This window comes from Schistocerca piceifrons, chromosome 1 (assembly GCF_021461385.2).
Source record: "Schistocerca piceifrons isolate TAMUIC-IGC-003096 chromosome 1, iqSchPice1.1, whole genome shotgun sequence".
NCBI lineage: Eukaryota > Metazoa > Arthropoda > Insecta > Orthoptera > Acrididae > Schistocerca > Schistocerca piceifrons.
In genome coordinates, this window is record NC_060138.1 from 407,501,640 (window position 1) to 407,521,040 (window position 19,401).

General features: G+C 43.7%; 1 protein-coding gene across 1 annotated transcript in view; it reads right to left on the minus strand.

Annotated features, from left to right (window-relative positions):
- Window positions 1-18,984, minus strand: part of LOC124784243 (phospholipid hydroperoxide glutathione peroxidase-like) — a 44,904-nt gene extending 25,920 nt beyond the window's left edge. Inside the window, exons 1-2 of the mRNA XM_047254086.1 lie at window positions 18,860-18,984; window positions 8,871-9,054 (exon numbers count right to left, since the gene is read on the minus strand). Of these exons, the coding sequence (XP_047110042.1) occupies window positions 8,871-9,029 (159 nt within the window). The 5' untranslated portion in view covers window positions 9,030-9,054; window positions 18,860-18,984. The remainder of the gene's footprint in view (window positions 1-8,870; window positions 9,055-18,859) is intronic.
- Between the last annotated feature and the right edge of the window lie 417 nt (window positions 18,985-19,401).

The window sequence follows — 19,401 nt, forward strand, 5'->3', positions numbered from 1 at the left end:
GCTTTGTAATGGTGTGGGGCGAGTGCAGCTGGAGCGATATGGGACCCCTGATACGTCTAGATACGACTCAGACAGGTCACACGTACGTAAGCATGCTGTCTGATCACTTGTTTTCATTTATGCCCATTGTGTGTTTCGACAATTCCACCAGCACAATGCGACATACCACACGTCCAGAATTTCTACAGAGTAGCTTCAGGAACATACTTCTGAGTTTAAACATTTCCGCTGCTCACCAAACTCCCCAGACATGAACATTAGTTAGCATATCTGGGATGCCTTGCAACGTGCTGTTCAGAAGACATCTCCACCCCATCGTACTCTTACGGATTTATGGACAGTGCTGCAGGATTCTTGGTGTCAATTCCCTCCAACATTACGTCAGACATTAGTCGAGTCCATGCCACGTTGTGTTGCGTCACCTCTGCGCGCTCGCTGGGGCCTACACAATGTTAGGCAGGTGAACCAATTTCTTTGCCTCTTCAGTGTATATTAGATAGAGAGAGAGCAACACTGATACCTGGTTGGGGACAGTATGTAGACCATAGATGTGCAACAGTTACAAGGGTCCCTAAAGACAAGACGTGTCTCGCTAGCTCGTCTTTGAGAGTCGGTGGTGAGCAGTCACGGACATAGCTTGTGGAGGGAAGCTCTAATAAACAGTCACCGGAAAACGCTAGTTTGGTACAGGCAAAAGTGCTGCAGAATTATTCCATCGCTACGTGTAACGGTAGCCAAGTTGTCCTACACTTATTTGATAGCCAGCTTTCACAATGCTGTAATGGGTATCATAGGTTGGCTTTGTATGGTGAATGTTTAACAGCGCCACGAAATCAATGACTTGTCTGGAATCACACCTATTGGACAGTAATACGTGTTTAAGCTGTTGCAACAGTCGGATGATTTAAGTAGCAATGACTGTAAAGGCGTGAGACTACATGATAGCGAGATAATTGGACTCGAGTGTTTTTGTAACTAGTGTAGTTCTGGTCGGTGGAAGCGTTCACTCGATGGTACTACGCACAATTAAGTACTTTTGATTCGTAAAGCCAAACTCTCCCTCACACGTGGACTGCTGATACCAATAATCATTTACATAAAAAGTGGAACTGCCGTTCCATGTTCTTATTCTCCAACCTGTGAATGAAACCCGCTCCTCTATCTGTTCTATTTTCTAGAATCTGTTCGCATTTCACAGACCAGCATGCTAACGCCGGCAGAAGGTAAATTGTAATATTCAATGTCAGATAACAGGTGTTGATCAAATACGTCCAAAATCAGCTGGCTGTCAATGCGTGTACAACGTGCAGTTGAATAATATAGTAACTCCTATTATTACAGGTCACTGTGCACATTAGTAAATACTCAAAGTATACACAGTAAGGAAGCTAATTACAGCCAAGATATACATGTTAGGTACATGAGTTGAAGTTGAACCATCTAGTGCTCAGATCTTACATTTCAGTTAATCATATTATTTCACTTCTGCTTTCTACAATATATACAGGGTGGAGAAAATTATGTCACGATATTTTAACCCTGGATACCTGATGCCAGTAGAAACCAAAAGTACCAATGTTGTATAGGTCGACAACGCACAATTTTTAAATTATGGAAACTTGGCGCCACGAGCTCCGATTGGCCGTGGGATTGCCCTGTTGCCGGATGCTCTGGACAGTGCATGACCCCGCATGCTTTGCCTGCCGGAGATCGCGACGTATCCAAGGCGGCTCGCACGCTTCAGCCTTCCAGTCTGGGGGGCCTGGGGGCGGCGAATCCGTCAGGGTCCCGACACATCCATTGTAGTTTCATGATAAGACGAACTACGAAGAAATCCGTCAACAGCTGTTAGTTCGCGTACAGAAAGTGTTTTACAAATTGTGTCGGCCCTAAAAAAGGGCTTTTTTTTGCAGCTGGGACATTGTTTACTTAAAGCAGGTACTCGAACTGGCCAACCTCTCACGTGACGCAAGCTTGGTAACGTCGAACGGTGTTTTGCCGAACTCTTAATGCGGTTCATTAATTCATCTTCGTTTCTAGGTGGATCGCGTCCTAGTGGGTGAATTAGAACCGTGAAGAATCCCCACGGGAAAAATTCCAGTGGCGTGAGGTCTGGTGATCGCGGGGGCCATATTCTACGAGCACCACTGCCAGTTACCTGGCCGTCGAAAGGTTCATTTAAATATCCGCGTACAGTACGACTGTTATGTGCGGGCGCCCCATCATGCTGCAACCACATGCGTGGCTGTATGTCCAGGATAATATCTTCCAGCAGGTCCGGTAGAGTTTTTTGCAGAAAGTGAAGGTAATTTGCCCCAGTAAGGCGAGGAGATAGACGGACCGGCGCAATCAGATGGTCACCCACAATACATGACAAAATGTTGAGCGAAAGTCGTTCCTGGTGTCCGTGGACGTACGTGACGTGAGGATCTCCCCTTGCCCATTAATGAACGTTTCGAATGTTGTAAAGGCCATCCCGGTGGTAAGTGCACTCATCGGTAAACAACACTGTGGCGGGGAAGTCGGGATCTCCTGCAACACGTCGCAGAAATCACCGGCAAAAACCTAGCTTGTGTTCATAGTCCGCCACAGGATTTAGGTCTTGGACAGGGTGGAAACTAAATGGACGTTGGCAGTCATCCCTCAAAACCTTCCACACTAACCGATGAGTGACCACCATGTCGTTTCCAACCGCTCCAGTACTTGTCGTAGGTGCTGTAAGTAGGCTGTTTAGGTTGTTATGTTGGTAACGCCACGTAGCGCTCTATATGAAAATCACTGACTGTGCTGTGTGAAGGCCGTCATTGGTTTGCATTGTTGGAGTATATGCTATTGTACTGTTGGGCAGTTGGCTGTTAACAGCGCGTAGCGTTGCGCAGTTGATGGTGAGCCGCCAGCAGTGGTGGATGTGGCGAGAGAAATGGCGGAGTTTTGAGAGCGGATCATATGGACGTGTGTCCATCAGAGACAGTAAATTAGTAAGACTGGATGTCATGAACTGCTATATATATTATGACTTTTGAACACTATTAATGTAAATACATTGTTTGTTCTCTATCAAAATCTTTCATTTGCTAACTATGCCTATCAGTAGTTAGTGCCTTCAGTAGTTTGAATCTTTTATTTAGCTGGCAATAGTGGCGCTCGCTGTATTGCAGTAGTTCGAGTAATTAAGATTTTTGTGAGGTAAGTGATTTGTGAAGGGTATAGGTTAATGATAGTCAGGGCCATTCTTTTGTATGGATTATTGAAAGTCAGATTGCGTTGCGCTAAAAATATTATCTGTCAGTTTAGTGATGGTCAGAATAAGTAACGAGAGAAATGCCTGAGTACGTTCAGTTTTGCTCAGCTGTTTGAAAATCAAATAACGTAAGGGGTTTACCAGCACAGTAATTCATTAGTATTTCTAAGGGGACGTTTCAGTGCTTCCCCGAATCGCTCGAGAACAGTCTGTTCAAATGCAGCATCCCGTCGTGTTCGAGGTCTTCCAGCATCACCATGATATCCCGCTAACGAGCCTGTTTCGCCAACTCGCCGGTGAATTTTCTGTAAACGTTTGTGGGTGTGTGTGGCATCTTGCTGGGTACTGTTCCTCATACAACAGCCGAGCGTCATGCGCATTACCGTCGACTGGTCCGTAAACGAAAACCATATCTCGTCATTCTTCAAACGAATACCGTGCCGCCACGCTTATTGTATGGCTAAATCGCAGGTGACGTGTGTGCGCTCCGAAGCGAAGCTTACGTGCGAATGCCTCTGACGTGAGGTGGAGACAAACAGCAAACAAGACCTAGTCGACACGTGTGTGCATAACTTTGTTGAAGAGACGTGGCGAAGGACGTTTGTATGGATGAACCGACAACCATAGCGCTGCCCGTCAACCGACGAACGGCAACAGGGCAACCCCACGGCCAATCGGAGCGCGTGGCGCCAAGTTTCCGTAGTTTAAAAATTGAGCGTAGTCGACCTACACAACATTAGTAATTTTAGTTCCTACAGGCATCAGCTATCCAGGGTTAAAATTTCGTGACACAATTTTTCTCCACCCTGTATATGGACAATGCTAAAACTGAATACATTATTTACGATTCCAAATGTTGTTTACTCTATTAAACTAATAACCAACCATCACAAAATACACTGTACCTTTTGTAAAACGTATATTATTGAAGTCATAGGTAAACTTACTGTGTTTCATTTTGCGTTATTTCTATTTTATGGTGCGTGATGTGTATGCCGATATGGTGTGTGTCTAGCAGCGGGCAGCATTATCAAAAGCAGTGTCTCCTCCATATAGTATTCAACCCACCCCCAACCACTTCGTCATTGAAGAGAAGGTTATAGTGCAAGTACTGACTTGTTTCTCCTGTCTCCCTCCCAATCCCATTGTTTTTCGATATAAATTTCACAAGTGTAGTGACTTCAATACACTGTATTAGCGTAAGATACGTGTTATATTATGGAATTTTAAGTAACTAATACACGTGAATGCTGTCGCGTCTCTCCGATGCATCGCGGCCGCGTCAATGTCATTTCTAAATGGGATTGGATAGCATAAGTAAAAAAAAAGTGAAACTTCCTGGCAGATTAAAACTGTGTGCCCGACCAAGACTCGAACTCGGGACCTTTGCCTTTCGCGGACAAGAGCTCTACCATCTCAGCTACCGAAGCACGACTCACGCCCGGTCCTCACAGCTCTACTTCTGCCAGTATCTCGTCTCCTACCTTCCAAACTTTACAGAAGCTCTTCTGCGAACCTTGCAGAACTAGCACTCCTGAAAGAAAGGACACTGCGGAGACATGGTAGAGCACTTGCCGCGAAAGGCAAAGGTCCCGAGTTCGAGTCTCGGTCGGGCACACAGTTTTAATCTGCCAGGAAGTTTCATATCAGCGCACACTCCGCTGCAGAGTGAAAATCTCATTCTGGAAACATCCCCCAGGCTGTGGCTAAGCCATGTCTCCGCAGTATCCTTTCTTTCAGGAGTGCTAGTTCTGCAAGGTCCGCAGAAGAGCTTCTGTAAAGTTTGGAAGGTAGGAGACGAGATACTGGCAGAAGTAGAGCTGTGAGGATCGGGCGTGAGTCGTGCTTCGGTAGCTCAGATGGTTTACGCCGGCACAGTAGCTCAGCGTGTTCGGTCAGAGAGCTGGTTGGCTTCTGTAATAAAAAGCTGAGTGGAAGGACCAAGAAATGAACTATAATGGGTGTCATGTGACGTCCGCAACGACCAAACACTACGATCAACAACGAACAAAATGAAAAAAAAGGATGGTAGAGCACTTGCCCGCGAAAGGCAAAGGTCCCGAGTTCGAGTCTCGGTCGGGCACACAGTTTTAATCTGCCAGGAAGTTTCATATCAGCGCTCACTCCGCTGCAGAGTGAAAATCTCATTCTGGAAAAAAAAAAGTGATGGCAACGCACATACTAACTGTGGGTAACGGGACATTAAATACGTATTAGTGTCGCGAATCAAGCAAAAAAATTTGGGTTTATTTTGGATGACGAAAATAATGACTGCTGAACGGTCGCTACCAGATTAGGGGCCAAACGTCGACTTGGCGTATGAGAATGCAAACGTTACCAGTGAAGAAGGTAATCTATTAGGTAAGAGAAATGTAGGATACATAACAGTAAGTGACATATTCCGAACAGGAAGATTCTGAAGAAACAATTGCTCGTCTGACAGAGCTGAGGTAAAAATTGATTCAGAAATGAATTAAAGTTGCCGTTAAGTGCATTCATGAACATGATGCAGGCATTGATAGCACAGGTCACTCAACGAAATAATTAGATAAGTGAAAAATCGATTCAATAGAATGTTCGCTGAATAGATCATTGGGCGACAAAATCAATTCGGTGAACAGTAACATTGAAAAGACAATGAAAGACAGCGTAGAAGAAATTCACGGAAGAACAGATTAATTTAAAGGGGCATAATAAAGTAAAAGATAAACTTGAGTCGCTTTCGCAGTATCAAGAAGCATTCTATCAAAATGTCAATGAGGAAGTACATCGTAAAACCGAAATTGTAAATGGCAAACAACGCCCTGTAACTAACGAGGGCCGAACAAAACTGAAGCAGTCTGAGATTACGTTAAATGATCAGATTGATCACGTTTAGACAGACACTAAAGCGAGGTTGAAAAGACTTCGAAAATGCAACGATGACAAATTTGTCAGTACTGCATCGGCAGCGAAAGGCAACGTCCAAGGCGAAAACAAAACTTTTAGAGACATAGGTCAACAAACCACGGAAATTAAAATCATGAGAGTCAAGGAATTAAAATCAGTAACTTACAAACGCATTGCAGTCCACTGTTTTGCCATTAGGAAGGCCATACCACAGTCAAGTGGCTGAAGAAAATGTAACATACATTTTGTAAATTTTATGAAAGCATACTGTTATTTTCTGTAGAATTACCTGAAAGAGAGAAACTGTTGGTAGCAGAAGTGAAGCTTAGTGGCGATCCACGAAACTGGGCAGTTAGAACTAGAGAATGTTATGACATTTAAGGGGAGTTTTTGCACTGGTGTGAAAAGAAACCTGATCGAGAAACAGTGAAAGCAAGATATGTCAAGAATTCCTGAACGCACCTACATATCGAACAGGTAGAGAATATCATGCGATCCTACTGTGATGAACTGTGTTGGAAAGTAGAACATTTAAAATGGATCGTGACTGAACTGTACTTATTACAATTATTGCCTTGCAAACTACCGTGGAATGTACAGAGTTACGTTGGTTTGGGAGACTGCAGTAGACCCGCATGAATTCAGTTTGTGGTAATTTGTTAATGTAAGTAGTCTTTAGTAGTTTTTAACAGATTTTTTCCCTAACGATGAGCCCCAGGTGCTCGAAACGCAGCATAATAGACTAATATAGACAGTGCCATACAAACATCGTGATCTGTTGCGGTATTTGCTTATATTAAGGATTAAATATGGCGCTGTCGTTGAAAACCAATACAGCCAATATGCAAGTCATTGTTTACTTGTCTCTTGTCGACCTGAAATTGAGCTTTCATACCGCTCCTTCTCCTTTCAGTTTTATAGTACTCTTTCATTTGTCATTTACGTTTGAATGAATCCTAATATTGCACAAAGTTATCCCTTTGTTTCCATGTAGCTCGAGCCTCGCTATCGCTCACGGCGCGAGTTCCAAACTCTCGCCACGTCATCCAGTCGGGTTGTTTTGATGACAGAATATTAGGATCACCTATGGAAGTACTGAAGAGTATATCAACCATTGTTTCAGAAGTATTCTTAGATATTGTTGCCATTATACGCGTGTAAGTACATTCCTATTTTTTTAGGAGAAAGGCACAAAATGTTAGACTGAAATACTTTACGAGCAGTTCTAAAGTTCTACAATACGAGTCGCGTAATCCTTCGTTATTTTTAGCTTCCATGGTAACTACAAATTAGATCGCTAATTTTTCAATAAATATTAAAGAGAATATCAATGAGTAACTTCAGTCTAAGATTACAGAGACTACAGATGAAATCATCTGTGCCTTCTTTCCTTTGTCTCCCTCTCTCCGAAGAATGACACGATGAACACATTGTTCAGTTCTAGTACGCCATCAATGTACATCAGATATATTCGGCTTTTATTTGTCATAAGTCGTAATCAGATGTATATAAGCTTTAATTCGCCATCTGCAGGTGCCGCTGTAATGCAGCAATAATACATGATGGAGAAATTATTGTTCGGGTTCGCACACCAGTGAATTGGTGCAATAAAAAGAATATCTCACTCACTCAAGGACAAAAACACACATACACACACACACACACACATATATATATATATATATATATATATATATATATATATATATATATTACAAAAAGGTACCGCCAAACTTTCAGGAAACATTCCTCACACACAAAGAAAGAAAATATGTTATGTGGACATGTGTCCGGAAACGCTTACTTTCCATGTTAGAGCTCATTTTATTACTTCTCTTCAAATCACATTAATCATGGAATGGAAACACACAGCACCAGAACGTACCAATGTGACTTCAAACACTTTTTGTTACAGGAAATGTTCAAAATGTCCTCCGTTAGCGAGGATACATGCATCCACCCTCCGTCGCATGGCATCCCTGATGCGCTGATGCAGCCCTGGAGAATGGCGTATTGTATCACAGCCGTCCACAATACGAGCACGAAGAGTCTCTACGTTTGGTACAGGTGTTGCGTAGACAAGAGCTTTCAAATGCCCCCATAAATGAAAGTCAAGAGGGTTGAGGTCAGGAGAGCGTGGAGTCCATAGAATTTGTCCGCCTCTACCAATCCATCGGTCACCGAATCCGTTGTTGAGAAGCGTACGAACACTTCGACTGAAATGTGCAGGAGCTCCATCGCGCATAAACCACATGTTGTGTCGTGCTCGTAAAGGAGCACGTTCTAGCAGCACAGGTAGAGTATCCCGTATGAAATCATGATAACGTGCTCCATTGAGCGTAGGTGGAAGAAACTGAAATGAGCTCTAACGTGGAAATCAAGCGTTTACGGACACATGTCCACATAACATCTTTTCTTTATTTGTGTGTGAGGAATGTTTCCTGAAAGTTTGGCGGTACCTTTTTGTAATATATATATATATATATATATATATATATATATATATATATATATATATATATATATACAACTTTTACTTCAACCAATCTGAGAATGATGGCATCTGACGAACTTACGTTGGTGCTAACATCAAGATCTAAAAATGTCTGTAGTTGAATTCAATGACAAGAAAAATTTGGGACTGGAATCAGTAGTCCTGTGGCAAGATTTAACGATCCACCGAAATATCAAAATCAGAGTCAGCAACCAACCGCGCTTAACAGGGCGAGATGTGACATACTTTGTAGTTGGTGGCAGTGAGGCCACACTTGGAGGCGACATTGACGATGATGCAGACGTGTCCTCGGTACTTCTCCAGAGACACCTCCTCGCCCTTGATGTCTCTCGCCGTGAAGTCGTAGATGGTGGAGGCTGACTTCCAATCCGCATTCCCAGACATATCGACGGATCACTCAGGTACTTATCTGAAAATAATTATGTCATTATTGAACTGTCATAAGTACAAGCTGTGTATCTGTGCACTATTAACTTTTACGACAAGCAACAGCTTTGTAAATTACAAGTACCTTCACCGATCTTACAAAACATTATGAGCACATGGTTAAAGGTGTGTCGGTCCTTCTTCGAAAAGCCACACACGAGCGATTCTTTGTGGGTTCGATTCGGCAAGTCCTTGGTATGTTTCCGGAGGTATGTGGCACCGGATGCCACGCAATTCCCGTAAATCATGGACCACTAGTTTGTGATCTCGGAGTTGGCATCCTGTGTATAGTCGGGGAAGGCCCGATCAGCAATAATGTTCACGTAGTTACAGCTGTCATGGTGCCCAAGTAAATATTGCAAAAAAGCATAATGTGGCATCCACTGGCCTGCGTTCGTGGCGCGCTGCATGTTTCGAGCAGCTGTTTGCCCTGCGCCGACGTACCCGAACACGTCTATAGACCTGCTGTAACAAGAAACTTCATTCTGACGACAAGGTGATATGTTTCCATTGATCAATCAGTTTTTACTGCACTAGGTCAGAACATATCTGTGGAGTTTTATAAGGGCAGACATACACTGATTAGCCAGAATAGTATGACCACCGATCTGCTGTCGATATAAACCCGTCCAGGCGACAGCAGCGTCACCTGGCGGGGAATGACTGCTGGTCAGACTCACGCACGGTGTATGCAGTATCAGTGCCGACAATGCGTAGAAGGGAATGCGTGCGATATGACTGCGTTTGACCTAGGACAGATTGTGATGGCCCGGAGGCTCGGCACGAGCATTTTGCAAACTGCACAAATTGTCGAGTGTTCGAGGAGAGCTGTGGTGAGTGTCCCTAACATGTGCCCATGTCTAGACATCGTGGGGTTAGGTGGCCACCCACCAATTACACATGTCGGACGTCGTAGGTTGGGCTGACTTGTAAGACAGGCCAGGCGCGCGAACTGTGGAAAAACTAACAGACTTTAACGCTGGGCAGAACGCAAGAGTGTCTGAAAACACAGTGCACCTAACACTCCTAACGATGGGCCTCCAAAGCCGACGACCCACGCATGTGCCAATGTTAACATCACGACGGCGGTAATTAAGACTGAAATGAGCACATGACCAGCGGCACTAGACGTTGGCGCAGTTGCAGAGCGTTGCATGGTCTGACGAATCCCGATACCTTCTTCACCATGCCAATGGAAGGGCACAAATTCGTCGTTTTCCAGGGGAAGAGCTACTTTACACCTTTTACTGTGGGACAGAAAGAAGATGGCGGCGGCTTCATTATGCTCTACGGAACATTCAAGTGGGTATCCATGGGTGTAGCGGAGCTCGTGCAAGGCACCATCACGGTCAAAGGAGTATCGTACACTGGTTGCAGGCCACGTGCACCCTTCATGACGATGATGTTTCTCGACGGCAGCGGCATTTTTCAACAAGATAATGCGCCGGTCACTAGGCCAGGAGTGTTATGGAGTGGTTCGAGGAATACAGTGGCGAGTCCCAATTGATGTGCTAGCTCGCCAGATCTGAGCCCGATCGAACACATCTGGGATGTGACTGAACGTGGTGTCAGAGCTCATCGCCCCTCCCCAGATTTTAAGGGAATGAGGTGACTTGTGTGTGGGGATGTGATGCCATCTTCCTCCAGCGACCTACCAAGGCCTTACTGCTTCGTTCTCGCTTCCCGCGCCTGGGTTCCCGGGTTCGATTCCCGGCGGGGTCAGGGATTTTCTCTGCCTCGTGATGACTGGGTGTTGTGTGATGTCCTTAGGTTAGTTAGGTTTAAGTAGTTCTAAGTTCTAGGGGACTGATGACCATAGATGTTAAGTCCCATAGTGCCCACAGCCATTTGAACCATTTGAACTGCTTCCATGTCACGGCGCGCTGCCACTGTTATCCGTTCCAAAGGTGGACCATACCGGGTGTTTAGTGGGTAATCATAACAATTGGCTGATCAGTGTATGGTCTCTGACGAGTGCATCAGCTGTTAAAGAGTCAAAACGTAACATATATGTTAGTCATGTACAAGTTCGTAGGCTTCCACGGCCAATGTCAATTTGAATAACATCCTTCTGGTATAAACTGCTGATACGTTGTTGTCTGGCAGTCATCCGCTAGAATAGCACAGGCGGATATCCCTCCGTAGGCACCCTTACTTCAAACTGTCCGACGGCATAGCAGAATATGACGTCGGTAGTCACCTGTCACACAAAATAAGACGGTCTATATACAGGGTGAATCATACATAGAGAGCAGCAGTTTAACTGCTCTGAATAGGACGGCTACAAAGACGGTCCAAACGTCGGTTGCGTAGTTTCGTTAGTGTTTTATAATGTCGCGGCCTAACAGCCGAAAGGATTTTTATTCAGATATGTCGGTCTTAGTTACGAAATGAGTTTTGTGCGCTAGGGCCATCTTCGGATCCATAAAAATAAAACATAAAAATTAAAAATAAACTAAAATAGCAAGGTTCCCTACTTGTTAGTTGTGAGACATTTCGCTTAACCTGTGAAAAGAATCATTTCTCTTAAAGGAATGTATTTGATATTTTAGTTGTGTGTATTTAATTTTGTTTCGAATATCTAGTGTTTTTTATATTTTTATGTCTTATTTTACTAGATCCTTGAGTACCACTAGGGTGTTTGGGATCCCGAACAGGTCTGCTTAAAGGAGAGGACATTGTAGCAATTCAGATCTGTTAGTCGTAGGTTCGATCAACACCCGAATGCTACAAAAACGCACATGGAACTGAAATAACCCGCCTGGATACCTGTGCGTGTTAAAGCGCCGCTTTCAGGACGGAGGAGTTCATATAGAACATACCCGGTGGATTGACGATGGGGATCGATGTGCCGGCCAGTCTGGTTTTGATTATTAGGCTGTTTCCACCAATCCTGAAGGTGAATACTGGGCTGATACCCAGGTCACTCCTCAGATACACACTTCGCATTTCACACAAATCGCACTACACGCAGACAGTTGGGGTACACCTATCCCATCCCGGGAGGTAAAGGAATGGTGGCAGGAAGGCCATCCGGCCATCACTTAAAACCGTGACAAATCCGTTAGTAATAACGCCGACCCTGCTCCGATGAGGAACATAGGCCCAAGAAGAAGAAGCACTATGAACCGTATAGGGAACCCCTACCGAGCGAGGTGGCGCAGTGGTTAGCACAATGGACTCGCATTCGGGAGGATGACGGTTCAATCCCGCGTCCGGCCATCCTGATTTAGGTTTTCCGTGATTTCCCTAAATCGCTTCAGGCAAATGCTGCGATGGTTCCTTAGAAAGGGCACGGCCGATTTCCTTCCCCATCCTTCCCTAATCCGAGCTTGTGCTCCGTTTCTAATGACCTTGTTGTCGACGGGACGTTAAACAGTAATCTCCTCCTCCTCCTGGGAACCCCTGTAGAGGAAGTTCAGGGAACCAGCATTTGAGACAGACCGCAGAACGATCCCGCTGCCATCAACTTAGAAGTCACCTAAGGGCCGCGAAGACATGAGAAATCAGGGCTCGTACAGAAGCATGTAGGCGGTCGTTTCTCCCTAGCTCTATTTGGGAGAGGAACAGGAATGGGAATGACTAGCAATTGCATAAGGTGCCATGTGCCTTTTTCTGTATGGTTAATTGTGGATTAGTTATGTAGATGTATAACTCTGTTCAAAATTCCTTTTCGATTGACACTCAGGCAGGAACACATGGAGGCGTACAGCAGAGTTGGCATGCTCCGCATGCGTAATCTCACATCTGCTTCAACTCGGTGAAACTTACTGTCCGAAAATGTATTTCGTAAGTGTCTTATAAAAGAGATGTCTTATGTTTTCATTTTAAATTTATGTAGCAACAAATTTGTAAATCGATATAAGGAAAGTTTCAGAATTCTCTATGTACGGGAAAACTATTGATTTTTAGACTTAGGTGAACAGATTATATCAAAACTTCATCAATTTTTTCATCTACACCAAACCGGAAATCTGTGGGAGATAATTTGAGTTAAATGTGACGCATGACGTTGTGCTCGCACCTTAAAACCTCGGCGGTCACCTGTTTTGTTGAGCTGAAAAAACTTGATATTACATTTTCTGATGAAACTTTCTACTGATCTTCAACATTACAAGAAATCATACCTGTTAATTATAGTGAGGAAAATTATCTTTTTGTTTTGTAAGAAAGAGGAATAGTGATAACAAAACGCACTATCTCATTATCGCAACAATTACAACGCACACAGCGAAGTGGATTTATTTTGTGCGAATAAGACTGAGTTCCTGGGATAAACTTCATTCGGACTCAGTTGCTCATAAAAGCCTCCTTATTAATAATCAAAACTAGAGAAAATATAATTTCGCTCTGCAGATACTTAAGACTGCACACACTACACATTCAGCTGAACCCTCTGTGCGTCTTCCTTGTGTGAGCAATAGAAAAACTCGAATGAAATTACTCTTATCGCTATCCAGATTCTTGAATTGATACTGCCACTGACGTTATTTCATGACGCGTCATTTCCTGTAACGAATATTTTTAATATCTTTGTGTGGACTGCTTTTACAATGGTGCACTGCATGTTTCTGGTGGCTTTCTTGTAATCTTCGGGGGTGGTTTCTCCAACAGCTTCTTCGCTTAGTGCCTCGTCAGTAGACACCCTTCCTTTTATTAGTATTGGTAACGTAATCTCTAATTTGGTCAAGATCATTCCTATTGGGTTGAAAAGGCGACAGCCTAATAACTGCACGCTCATATGTTTATACAGCTCATCGATTTCATATATGGAGAACTGTCATGATGGATCGATATTACATCCATAATCTCCATCATTTCTCTTTTTTTTAAATTCAGCTCTTACTTTGACGTTTTGTCGTTAAAGCCAATCATCTTCTCCTTTCGCTTTGTCATATAGGCGTCTTCTCAACAACAGCAGAATGGCTGTCATACTATCAAGAACACTTGCTGTATATGTAGGCATTTAAGGCGCAAACCATTTCCCTCGACTGATCTTGTATATCAGACGCGTAGGCAAAAGAGAGAGATGTAGAACGTGTGCAGGAAACAATATTCGACGAACTTGCATCTGACATCATTCAGTATAACACAATAAACAACAGAAAATTGTAACGAAGAAAACAAACTAAAACTCGGTGAGGAACGAATGCTTCCACAGGACGGCAAGCTGCCTGAAACATTGTGCAAGCAGCAAGTCTCGCAGAGAGTCGGGTGAAGATCTGGCAACCTCAGGTGGTTGGTGTAGCTACAGGTCTCTTTGGATTGGCTGAATGCTTACCCTGCTTCCTTGTGAGCCTCAACCCACTGCCCCCTTCTTAGCTGTCAACCCTATAGCAATTTTAAAAGGGCCGTAGGCGTAGATACAAGGGCCCCAATCGGGCGAAACAATTTATGACCTCTTGAATTATTTTGTAACTGCAACTGAAATAAATCGCGATACATGAGTATTTTTCATCTGAAAACAAAGTTAAACTTCGATGCAGAGTCGTCTTATAGCATACGGGGTAGTCGACCACTGGTTCAAAGGCAACGCTGGATGGTGATACGAGTCTGCCCCGCCCAACGGTTATTTGGGCAGTGAGCTACTCTACTCTACACTCCGGTTCGCTTTCATACGTATCATCATCACAGCCGTCGTCGTCATCTTCGAAGTGTATGTGACACATCCACAACAGATTTCCCTCATAAATACGTCAATAGTTCACTCCCTCCCTCCCCCACCAATTGGCCAAAATAGTGATGATATCCGAGTCTGCAAGCAAGGTTAAGCCCCTTTTTTACCCATGAGTCTAGTGAGCGAAATTCTTAGACAACCTGTTGACTCCCCTTACTTCACAACAGCTCAACATATGACATTCAACAGGCACTGCGGAGTGGGTCATACACTGAAGGAAAAAAAAATTGCCACACCAAAAAATAATCAATGCAAAGTAATGAAATTTCGGGAATACATTTCTCTACGTAACATACTCGTATTTAAGTGATTAACACTGCAAGATCACGGGTTAATGTAAGCGTTAGGCAAGCCATTACAAATGTCGAATGCTGGTACATTAATAACCGTTGTAATCGTCAGAATGTTGAATGCAATCATGCAGACGTGCACAAATGTCTGTTACACTAGGTTGGTCAGTACAGTTATGGTTAACGCTGTTTGTGGATGACGCTCGAGTAGTCGTCCGATGCTGTCGCGTATGTGCTCGATTGGAGACAGATGCGGTGATCGATCAGGCCAAGGCAACATGTTGGCACTCTGTAGAGCATGTTGAGTTACAACAGCTGTACGTCGGCGAGCGGCGTCCCGTTGAAAAAATTCCCCACAGTGCTGTTCATGAACGAAAGCACAACAGGCCAAATCACCAGACTGGTTTCCAATTTTGAAGTCAAGATGCTTGGCATAACCACAAGAGTGCTCCTGCTGTAATACGAAATCGCATCCCAGAGCATAACTCCAGATGAAAGTCCAGTGTGTCCAACACGCAGATAGGTCGGTTGCAGGCCGTCAACTGGCCTTCTCCTCCTAATAAAACACACGGCCATCACTGGCACAGAGGCAGAACCAGCTTGCATTAGAAAGAACAACAGACCTCAACCCTGCCCTCTAATGAGCTTCTGCTTGACACCAATGAAGCCGCAAATGACGCTAGTTTGGAGTCAGTGGAATGCACACTACAGGGTGTCTGGTTTGGAGATGTCTTTGATGTAACCGATTTGTAGCAGTTCGTTTTGTCTGTGGTGCCAACTGCTGCTCAGATTGCTGCTGCAGGTGCAGTATGATACGCTAGAATCATACATCAGGTAGGATGGCTTTCCATCTCGTTGGACCTCGTGGCCGGTCTTCTTGCGGCCCTACATTCTCGTGAGAACCGCTGTCAGCTATCGTGTAGGGTTGTTACATTCCTCTCAAGTCTTTCTGCATTCAGCTTCTCGTAGCTCTATTATAAGACCTCGTCCAAACTCAGTGAGCTGTTGATAATGGCGCCTTTATCCCTTGCAACACATTCTCAACTAACGTCAACTCACCACATCCACTCTCAAAGGTAACTATCGCTCACGACCGTTGCAGCATTTGTTTAAAGTAAACGTAATTTGCATCCTAATGGTGGTGCTAGTAGTGCCACTCTTACGCGAATTGTGCGAAATCTGAATAAACGTCGTCTTTCGGATGTAGAAACACATCTACCAACTTTCGTTTATGTCACACAGCTGCTTTTCGTATTGCGATTTTTTTCCTCAATTGCAGTTATTTAAGTGTTGTGTGGCTTTCACTGTTGCGATTTTTTTTCTTCAGTGCAGTTAATTAAATGTGTGATTTTCACACGGGTATAAGCGTTACGATTAGACGTCAACTCCGCAGGTTGGCTGTAGTAGGTTTAGTTGCCCATTTAATCACGTAGCTTCTCATTTTGTCTCATAAGGTTGCATGGACCCTGATAATTTGAGACGCTCACCGGGAACTGAACGCTGAATCTCAGTGTTACTAGCAAGAAAATCTCGTCCTCTGCCGGTCCCTACTGACTCTCGCCATTTTAAGCCTTCATCAGCTTAATTTCATTTTCACTCATATTGAAATTTCCTCACGCGATTATTTCCTAGAACCATGTCAGCAACATTTTAGATATATCTTCTAGACTAGAAAATGCGACGGTCTTTGGAAGTGACAGTAGAGAGAGCTGTTGTGTTGTTTTTGTTGTTCTTGTTGTTGTCGTCGTCATCGTCGTCTTCAGTGATAACACTGTTTTGATGAAGCAGTTCACGCTAGTCTATCTTGAGCAAGGCTATTCGTCTCTCCATAACTGTTGCTACCTACAGCCGTTTGAACCTGCTTACAGTATTTTTTTTCTTTTTTTGTTAATGGAGAAACCGTGCAACAGTTACTGAATCAACAATCCTTTCTTTTTCGCACACGACCACGACCAGTTCCTGAACACTTAAAATTCCATCATCTGGTGTAAACTGAAATAATGAAAATAACATACTACAAGACTGTGGGAGGGGATCCTCAAGTTTAAAAAATTTCAGTTAATGAACTATACAGCTAAAATTTCTAAAATGAAATCAAATACATTAAAAAGACAACCGGATATTGCTTATAAACGAAATCACTTAACCATCTGAGGTCATCCTCACCCTATTGTCATGGAACGAAGGTTCCGTCTCAAAAGAATAAAATGAAGGACCTAGAAAAATCCGAAAAACCGACATCACGACCGGACACCGGATATTATCAGAATCATGAGATATGTAAAATGTGGTAAAGACGGAAAGAGACACCACATACTGTGAGGGATTACTTACATAAACTTCTTAACAACGGTTTCCCCATGCCGCCCGACCACGGTAACGTAAATTGGAAAACTAAATAATAGTAATTACCTGCAAGCCGTGAGTACTGAGGCAGCACATAACCCATAACACAGGCGCGGTATGAAACAGGTATGAGATTGGTGCTCAAGCCTTGGCCTCCCTATCCATATTTTACTACCCACCTTCCAAACCAATACCATATTGAAGAGATATTGATGCCTTAGGTTGTGTGCTATCAATCGACTTCTTCTTTTGGTCAAGCTGTGCGACAGATTTCTTTTATTCCTCTACTGTACTCAATAACTCTTCATTAGTTACTCGATCTACCCACCCGATCTTCGTGATTCTTCTATAGCACATTTCGAAAGTTTCTATGGTCTTTTTGTCTGACATTTCACTTCCGCACAAGGCTACACGCCATACAAATACCTCCGGAAAATACTTCCTAGTACTCAAATTTATATTCGGTATAAACAAATTTCTTTTTTCAGAAATTTTTTTCTTGCAATTTCCATGCTCCATTTTATATCCTCTCTACTTCGGTCATCGTCAGTTACTTTGCTGCTCAAACAGCAAATCTCGTCTAACACGTTTAGTGTGTCCTTTCCTAATCAAATTTTATCAGCATCACTTGATTTAATTTGACTACATTCCATTACACTTGGTTTACTTCTGGTAAGTTTCATCGTATAACCTGTTTTCAAGACACTGTCTAATCCGTTCAGTTTAGATTCTAGATCCTTTGCCATCTCTGACAAGTAGCGAATTAAATCCTCATATTCAGAGTTTTTTCACACCTGCCGCTTAGAGAAGAGGTAAGTCGTTCTCTCGAAGAGAATTCGACGCGAAGAAAAATTAAAAGTTTCTTGACTAAGGATGCGGACAACGACCATCTCCTCTTGAAAACAATGAACTACTGCTGTAAACCGTGCAAACCAAAACAATGCGGTTTAAGTGTGCAGCACTACTTGTATACGAAAGTGTGAGAAACGAAATATTTGTAATTACTTTTAAGTTGGTGAGAAAGTGTAATACACTGCTTCTGACACAAGATCTCTATGGTTCTCTGCGTTAGAAGGTACCTAATCCCTGTCCTGATGACTTGGCAGAAAATTATTCCGGTGATTGTTTCATTAACAATAAGAAAGTTATCAACAAGACACAGGAAATCGTCGTTTCGTGGGCCCACGGAGGAGGTCTGGTGGCCATATTCAGGTACCTTCAACACCGTAAAATTTTAATTTTCAAATGAACACACGCTCGCCATGAAGAATTAGTGGAAGTAGAACCCGTGAAGAAGTATGACGCTGTTTTCATATGCCACACACAATTTGGTGGTAATCGGACTAGTATAAATAGAACCTGCATGAAAGCTAGTACACAGCGGCGCTACATTTACGAAACGGCCTGCTCCAGCATATTTTTGCGACGCCTCTAAACACGAAATAGATCAGTTTAACTCGGAAATACGCACTAACCTGGAAATGATGATATTCGGTGCGACTGCTCCGGGCGTGCGTTACCCACTGACAGCTTGGACGCAGCGAGACGGCAGATAAAAACGCTGCCGTCTCACGTGAGCCAACAGGATGCGATAGTCAGGCTGACACGCAGGACCGGTTGACGCTGGAGGGGGGGGGAAGGGGGGGGGGAGATCAAAGTCCACGTTACGTAACAACTGGCAACGCTCTGTCATTTCTACTTCTCCCGTTTTTCTCTTTCATAGCATATTCCGCTACGTAGCTTGTTATGATTTTGACAGTGTTGGAATCTCCACATTTTTGCTACTAACCATACAGAGACTGTCAAAAATTGCTTTGGTTGGTTTGTAAAAAATCGCGTGAAATCGGTGGAAGGAGTCACTCGTGACTTGCAAAGTGCTCCCAGAAGTCCAGCTAGAGCAACGACTGTGTACAGACCGGGGTGCAATGGTCGGGCAGCTGCTCATAAGCCACACATTTCTGCAGTCGGTGATACGTGACGTTTAAGGTGCTGTAAAGAGCAACGCCACTGGACAGGG